Source organism: Zingiber officinale, chromosome 4B (genome assembly GCF_018446385.1).
Source record: "Zingiber officinale cultivar Zhangliang chromosome 4B, Zo_v1.1, whole genome shotgun sequence".
NCBI lineage: Eukaryota > Viridiplantae > Streptophyta > Magnoliopsida > Zingiberales > Zingiberaceae > Zingiber > Zingiber officinale.
In genome coordinates, this window is record NC_055993.1 from 96,679,871 (window position 1) to 96,688,487 (window position 8,617).

The 8,617-nt window shown below is 35.0% G+C and overlaps 1 protein-coding gene across 1 annotated transcript; it reads left to right on the forward strand.

The window, feature by feature from the left end:
- The first annotated feature begins 1,425 nt into the window (after window positions 1-1,425).
- Window positions 1,426-5,343, forward strand: LOC121975626. Its single transcript, XM_042527382.1, has 8 exons — window positions 1,426-1,681; window positions 1,749-1,816; window positions 2,061-2,208; window positions 2,295-2,375; window positions 2,922-3,008; window positions 3,607-3,692; window positions 4,405-4,525; window positions 4,997-5,343. The coding sequence occupies exons 1-8, from the start codon at window positions 1,607-1,609 to the stop codon at window positions 5,072-5,074; spliced, it is 744 nt and encodes a 247-aa protein (XP_042383316.1). The 5' UTR covers window positions 1,426-1,606; the 3' UTR covers window positions 5,075-5,343.
- The last annotated feature ends 3,274 nt before the right edge of the window (window positions 5,344-8,617 follow it).

Here is an 8,617-nt window from a genome sequence, read left to right on the forward strand (position 1 = left end):
CCAGCTTCGTCCATTGCTTCCGATCGGATTCAGGAGCGTTCCCACAGACGGCGCCAAATTGATCTTGTCCGAATCGTTGAATCAACGGACGCTGGGCACGTAGCGCTCTCCTGGTTGCTGGCGTAGATCCCCGACCGGTCGCGTGGACCTTCGTCGAACCTGCAAGGAAGTCGGGCCGGGAAGGGGTTCCCGGCGACGACCCTCCGACGCTCAAGTCAGGCAAGAGGAAATGCAGAAGTGGCTTTGAATACGGGAGAATGTGTATCTCCGGCGAAGTATGAAGGCTCTTATATAGAGCTGTGGGGAGGCTCGGGCACACCTACCGAGGCGTACACGTGTCCTGGTACCATACCTTAGCATGGGCTTGTCAGAGGAACATGCCTGACACCATACTATACAGTCTGATCACCTCTTTGATGGGATAGCAGGTCCTTCTATCGTACGATTCTATGTATGGCCTGGTCGTCGAACATGCCTGCTGTCAGAAAATGATGTTCCCTAATGTCCCCTTGCCTTTGTCTCCTTTTTCTTGACGCCAAGCATTCATCCGCTCGGCAGGCATAGGTCCGACCGGGTGCTCAGCTGAGAGTGTTCCACAGCAACGATGCTTTATGCTTCGGCCGAGCGGGCTATCCGCTCGGCCCGGTGACCCTTTTCACTATGAGCGTCGGAAACCCGCCCATGGTCGGGTTGCCTTCTGTCTGGCCCGGGAAGCTCCTGGCCGAATGTCGTTCAGCCCGGCATGCTTCCGTTCGGCCCGACATGCTTCCGTTCGGCCCGACATGCTTCCGTTCGGCCCGGCATCCTTCCGTTCGGAGCGGCATCCTTTCGTTCGGCCCGACACCCTTCCGTTCGGCCAGTCATGCTTCCGTTCGGCCCGGCATGCTTCCGTTCGGCGCGAACTTGGGGTTGACCTCCACGTGTCTTTGACCCTCCGCCCATGAGGGTCCCCCGTCCTTACCACCGGATCAACTGTAGTTATTGAAGTTCCTGAGGTTGTCACACAAAACTGGTAAAAAAGGATATTGGCGACGAGACTACAAAATGTTGCTGGAGCAACTCTAAGTTGCTATTGTGCTCCAAGATGTTTATGTTGTTGCTGACTAATGTTGTAGAAATTTGGTATTGGAATTGAAATGCTGGAAGAGGAATTAAAGAAAGAAGAAGTTAAATTTTAAAGGAAGATAAGGAAAATGAAGAATCATAACTCTGACATAGTGTAGAAATCAATAGATAGAAAAAAAAATAATATAAATCTTTGTTAGATTAAATTGTCCAAAATAATAATGAAAAGATTAAATAAGATATATAATTATAATAATTATAAATATAGTAATATAATAAATTTAGAAATATTATTTTTTTCTATTTAATTTATGTTGGTTTTGATTTTGTACCAAATATAATAAATCCAAATTAGAAATTATTGGCGGCCTCGTCGCTCCTCCGCCCCCCTCTTCTACTGAGGGCTCGTCCAGGAAGGCTTCCCCTCCTTCGTCCTGCCGCCGTCGCTCGCCCTACGTCGCTTGGCTGCAGAGATCCCCGACGAGTGCATCGCCGCCTCTTCAACGGAATCGGTGCTTGCCTCCTCGACCAGTTAGCTCAGATGGCCTCTGGACTCGGCTGGCGCTCTTTCGCGGCATCGGCTCGGCCTCAGCGAGGAGTTTCTCCCGTCGAGCAGGTTCCCTTCGCAATCCATAGTTCCCTTTTTTCGGATCGATGACTGATATTGTGGACTGATGGTGCAGATTCTGAAGACTGTAGAGTGGCCGGAAAAATTTCCCTTCAAGGACGAGGATTTCAGCCGCTTCGATGAGTACGCACCCTTGACCAAACTTTCACGAATTTATATTGATACTTAAATATGTTAATATCTTGAGATGATAAACTTGAATTTGGAAGAGCTTGTTTTTCTGGTCTATCAGAAGTACTTTGCGCTATTCTCAATTCATCAAACATCTCTAATTTGTGGTAGTGTGTGATAACTAATGCCTCACAGCAGCTATTTTCAACAATGTTAGCCAGGGCTTTTATTGACCATGATAAAATGTGTTTTATAGATCTTCGGATTCTCTATTTTACTCAGAACCTCGTTTTGTGACACACATTGATGATATGGCAATTCGCGCTCTTACCAAATACTACTCGGAAGTATTTCCTCCGAGTAACACACCGGATGTGTGTTTACTGGATTTATGTAGCAGCTGGGTGAGCCATTCTGGACATCTTTCTTATAAATCATTCATTGTTCTTCCTCATATATTCTTCATTTCTGATCCTTTGTTCCAATGTAGGTTAGCCATTATCCTGCAGGCTATAGACAAGACAAAATTGTGGGGATGGGAATGAACGAGAAAGAACTTGAGCGAAACCCGGTATATATTTTTTTGGTGCCTTAAGTTATGTCAAGTTTACATATTTATTTATTTTTCTATTAACAATCACTGCCATTTATCCCTGTACTTAAGATGGCATTTTTTTGCAGTAATAGCATTTAACATTACAATGTTTTTCATAACCTACTAACAGATTAGCAATGATAAAACAGCAATGAATGACAATTTGGTGTTTCTAATCCATGCTACAAATCTAAATCTGCACTCAAAAATATCTTAATAATTTTTTCAAGGCAATTGTTTGTTAATAGTGAATTGAGGTTCTTGGCAAATTCATGTTAGGCCTTCATGAATGTGGTGATGAGTAACTGGTAATGATCATTAAACGATTAGCTGTAATCTATGATCACCATGCTGATTGTCTTTATACAGTCAAAGGTACAAGCTAGAGTTTTGTTAAGCTGCCGAGTTATATTCTCAATCGTCATACTGCAATGTTGAACGATTTGTTGGGTTCCATGCCACTTGAATAATCTGTGCTATTATCTTTTTTGCATTTTAAACAAAACCGTTTTTTTTTTGCAGGTTTTGACAGAATATATTGTGCAAGATTTAAATGTTAACCCTAAACTTCCATTTGAGGACAATACTTTTGATGTTATAACCAATGTGGTATGTGATCATTCGTATTGATAAGTTTTATCAACAGATTCCTTTTACTCCTTGTAATCATTACTAATAGTTGAATTTATTTCAACCTATCACTATCTTAGAATCATGAACAATGAGCTTAAAATCACTGCTGTGATCCATAATTTTTTGTGATTTTCAACTTTTGGACATTTTTATAATTTGCCATTGTTATTTTTCATCAAATGCTTTTTGTTTAAGCAGGAACACCATGTTAAAGTGACCAGGAAAGCAACCTGACCTTTCTATCAAACAAATTAATATTTTGAAACTTATTGATATTATCATTTTTTGTGCGTTTGGACATCTATTATACATACCAATGTTTGCCACTCAAAAATCGATGAGTTTCCATTTAATTCCTTCATTTAGGAATACTTCTTTATAGATAGCTTATCCAAAAATCAGTAAGCAGCTCATTGATCTTCGATTACTATGTTAGTGCCCTCCTAATTGGTCATTCTGCCTCCGTAATTGTTCATCTAGATGCATCTGTCTTTTCATGTTTATGATATCATATCTTATCATTGCTTATCAGTCTGATCCGAACCTTCTGCAAGTTTATTCACTTATATTGCAGGTTAGTGTTGATTATTTGAACAAGCCAATTGATGTTTTCAGAGAAATGCAGCGGGTACTCAAACCAGGAGGGTTGGCTATAATGAGGTGATATTCTGTCTACAATCTCAAATCATTTTTATCTCCCTCCAAAATATGAAGTCGATGCTAAAAATTATTCAGATATTTTTCCTACAATCTCTTTTTTCCCACCCCATCCTAAAAGAGAAGTCGGTGCAAATTTTTCTTATATTCTATCTAGCATCTCATTCTTTTAATGCGACAGTTCAGTTAATCCATCTAGTCCAGACTGACTTCTCAGCTTGTCTTACCCATTTGTCACCACCAGTCCGCTCAACTTCCCCTACCCATCTTGCATGTCTTTCCTGCCTACCATCTGATTCTATCTAGTGACGCTTGGCCCAAAATTAGCCTGTCATACCCAACTGAGCCATTCTGCATGATCAAGTCCAGTTGGCCTCTACGACTTGCTCAATCTACTTTTCTATTCACAATATAGAATTACTTGAATAATGATATTGTAATTTATTTTTTGAAACCAAATGTAGGATTATTTATCCTATAGGGATTGGGAGGAATAAAATATCTATATCTATGAAGCAGACACATCATAACTCACAGAGTCATTTTAAAAAAAGAAGACAAAAGTTATTAGAAATGGAAAACATTTTGTAGTCTACAGACCTCTGTCTTCATTTGCAACTAATAAAATTTGTTGATCCTTATATACTAGTGGCTCTTTGCTTGCCGACCTCCTATAAGCAGATTGCTAACTTTGTGTTTCTTAAACATTGAACAGTTTTTCAAATAGATGCTTTTGGACAAAAGCCATCTCTATTTGGACATCAACTGGTGATGCTGACCGTGTTTGGATTGTAGGCGCCTATTTTCATTATGCCGGAGGCTTTGAACCACCCGTGGTACTACATTCTATTCCTGTTTATCATGTTCTCCATTGGTACACTGTCATTGGTTATTCCCTGTGTTATTTGTTAGCATACTTTTATATTTTCTGGGAATCATTGTCAAGAAAACTTATGGGATGGTCATTATTGGTTTCAAGCCCATTGATGGTGTCTGGTAAGTTACCTGCAATGTGACTGACCATGGAATGTCACAAGATGCAATAACCCCTATGTAGTCAGGACGGTAAATGCTCGCATGCGGCTGCATTGACTGCTAGTGTGCAACGATGGTGTGTAGCTGCGGATGCACATCATGAATGAAACCTCTTACTCCTGAAATCGCTCCAACTTCCCTCGTGTGCTTCATTTCAATGTTTCCTTCGCTTGGCATTATTTTGTTCTTATTACTACTGTTGTGGTTTACCTCATCCCCCAGTCGCTAGAGATGATTCATGTGCGTGACATGATTGATTGTTAATGATGCAGGCTGTAGACATATCTCCCAATCCTGGGCGTTCAGACCCAATGTATGTGGTATACTCCAGAAAGCTATCTACCGCTTGAATCAACACTGCTTTACTAATCAAGTGTCAATTTATTATAAGACTTCGTTCATGTATGTCAATGCTTGATGGCTGCACCCTTTTGCCCAAATTGTATATCATAATCAAATGTTTAACACAGTTCTTTGTCCCCCATCTTTCTATTAGAGATTGTTAAAATAAATCAAACTAGCCTGATTCAGATTGAATCTTTAGCCTACTAGACCAGCAGTCTGGTTTTAGTTTGTTAGTTGAAATACAACCATAATAATTAAGTTTTATCCTACTAAATGAGGTTGGATATATGGATTTTTTTAACGTGTCATTAAGTTTTATTTTTTATTATATTATCATCTATACTTAAATAAATTTTATTTTATTTTATTATTATACAAAAATTTTTTTGTCTTTCTCATTTTGATATATGTATTTGTCATATTTTTATATTGTTTAACTCAAGTATTTATTGACGGAGATAAGTGTTTCATGTGTGTTCCATATTGATATTTTTAATCATTATATAATGTGAAGGGAAAAATAGGAAGGACGGGAATTAGTATTTAAAAAACTAAATTAATTAATATAAAAAGGCTAAAATTTTAAGTTTTTGAAACAATTATATGATGTGTTATATTAATTGTTAAATAAAGACATTAGTTAATAGGAGGGAGGGGAATGAGTATTTAAAAAACTATAAAAAATTTAAATTAATAAAAATAAATTCTTTAAAAACAATTATATGCTCCGTGTCCATTTTCAAATAGGCAGCCCTAAGTTGTGCCTTATTTATCGGTTATCCTGTCCGTTTGGGTAGTCTCCCAAAATTTTTTTTTAATTTATATACATGTAAAATTTTAAAGTTGAATTATAATATTAAATATATATAAAAAATTTAAAATAAAAAAGAAAACTTATGAGAATGATGTAGTTACATCACTTTTTTTATCCCGTTCACTTGGGAGTATCTAATTTTTTTTTATTAATACTTTAATTTAATTTCTGAACCTAAGACAAAATCTTAGGTAAAGCTTAAATAAATAAAAAAAACTTTAAAAAAAAAAATACAAAGAGAGTTGCTGCATTGCCTGCAGGATCGAACGAACCCTATTTATCATGATCTGTCTTTCGCTAATCCTTGTGCATCTATAAATAGTCAGCTATGATTTTTGTCGTGACACTTTCAATTCGCGGCCGATCTCTCTCAACTTCTTTTTTCCAGTTTGTAGCCCATCTCTCCAAACATTTCCTTTTTCAAGCTTCCTCTACTTATGATCTTCCCAAAATTAGTTGTTTAACTGTCTAATCCTCAATACCTAAACTTTGGTGGTCGACGTTCCTCTTATACAAGTAATTATCTTGTGCTCTAGATGTTTTTCAAATTTTTTTTTCGTTGAATGTTAACTTCTTTGTTCTGCCCCCAATTTTGTGGAACCCTACTTTCTTTCGCTTTCTCTAGGTTTAGCGTTTGGTGCTGTACGATTTTTTTAAATCTATTTTTTTTCTTCTTGTCCCAATTTTTTTAGAGTTTGTGAATCTTGTTTTTGTTTTTGTTTTTTTTGCTTTCTCTAGGTTTAGGGTTCTACGAAATCTTTTTTTAATCATTTTTTTATAAAAAAATAGCACAATATCGATATCCATTTGACATAGCAGTATCATTCTTTCTACCTTTGTGAAGGATAAAATTATGTGACTATAAGTACAACCTCGATCCTTCAACTCAAAAGATTCTGAGCGAAATAATAAAATGAGATCATAAATAAATTTTTAATAATATATAATTCATCTATAACTATTTCTTCTGATATTTCTATTTGCAAAATCTTCTATAATATTATCAGTTTCAAGATTTTTCAAAATATTTTTCTTAATACATAAAATTGTCAATCCATTTAATCTTTCTTGCAACATGATCTCATATATGTTTTCAATAATTTTAATTTTGAAAAGCTCTTTTCTGTCGATGCTACCGTAACAGGCATAGTCAACAGGATTCTATAAGCAATTGCAACATTTGAATAACAATCTACATTTTGAACAAATTCAAGAATATCGATTGCAGAAATTATTACATTTGGTAAAGTCATTCGTAATATTTTTAATTTAGTTAATAAATCATCTAACTCAATATAAGATGAGTTGTCATGAGTTAGAGTATATTTTAGTTTAACACAACATTTTCTCAATTCATCATCATCCAAAGTTCTTAACATTTTTGAATCAAATAAAAAACCAAATACATTTTCAAAGGTTTTCATTTGCTCAAATCTACATTTTAAAGAAGTAATCGCTATGTCCACAACAACAATAAAATAATCAATTTTAAATGACTCTTCTAGTGACAGTGAAACTTCATTGTTTTCTCTTTCATTAAATTATTTTTTCATAAAAATATGACGTTTTCTTGTAAATATTGGCTCTATGTTCATATCTGATGCAAGACTTTTAGCAATAGTCAAACTTATAATAAAACCAGCATTCCTATACTTTTCAAAAAAATTAGATTACACCTTTCAATTGTTTCATGACAGAGCTAATGCACATAGATTTCGATTGTAACTTCTTTTCATCATGTTTATAGCAAATAAGATATCATACCAAATGCCCATACCAAGTAAAAATTCAAAATTTTTGATTGAGTTAGTTAAACTTTCAGCTTCACTCATTGACTTTACATTATCACAAATATTATTTAATTCTAGTAAAGTTGTTCTTTCTTCCACAATTTGAAATCTAATAGCTTGAACACTTTTAATGTGACTTTCCCAACGAGTATTCGACAAAGATTTGACAGTTAATCCCTTTACGTTATTAAGTAAAATTTTCCATCTTTTAGGAGAATTTGAAAATAATGTATATATGTGTTGCACTACTCCAAAAAAAGAAACAACTGTAACATAAGAATGTGTCATATCACTAAGAGTTAGATTAAGACTATGACAAGCACATGACATATACAACGTTCTTGGATTTTTTTTTCAAGTAATCTCTTTTGAACTCCTTGATGTTTTCCTTTCATATTGGAATCATTATCATAACCTTGGCCTCTAATATTTTCAATACTAAGATCAAGTGATTTTTAACACATTTTGTAATTCGATAAAAAGTCTTAAACCAGATGTATCATCTACTTTTAGAAATTCTAAAAAATACTTCTCTATGTTCACTTTATTACATGACATATTAACATATCATACTATGAAAGTCATTTGTTCTTGATTACTTATATCTGGGGTACAATCAAGAATTACTGAAAAATATTTTACTTCTTTAATTTTATTAATGATTACACTTTTAACATTATTAGTTAAAATAAAAATCAACTCATTTTGAATTTTATGACCAAGGTAATGATAATGAATTTCATGATTTTGAATACGTCTAATATGATCTTGCATCACATAATCAAATTTAGCAATTATTTGAATCACCTCAAAAAAATTCCATTATTATCTTGATAAAGTTTTTCATTAGATCCTTGAAAAGTCAAACAACATTTAGAAAGACATTTTACAGTTGCTAATATTCTTATTATAACTTGTCTCCAACACTCTTTTTCTTTGAAAAT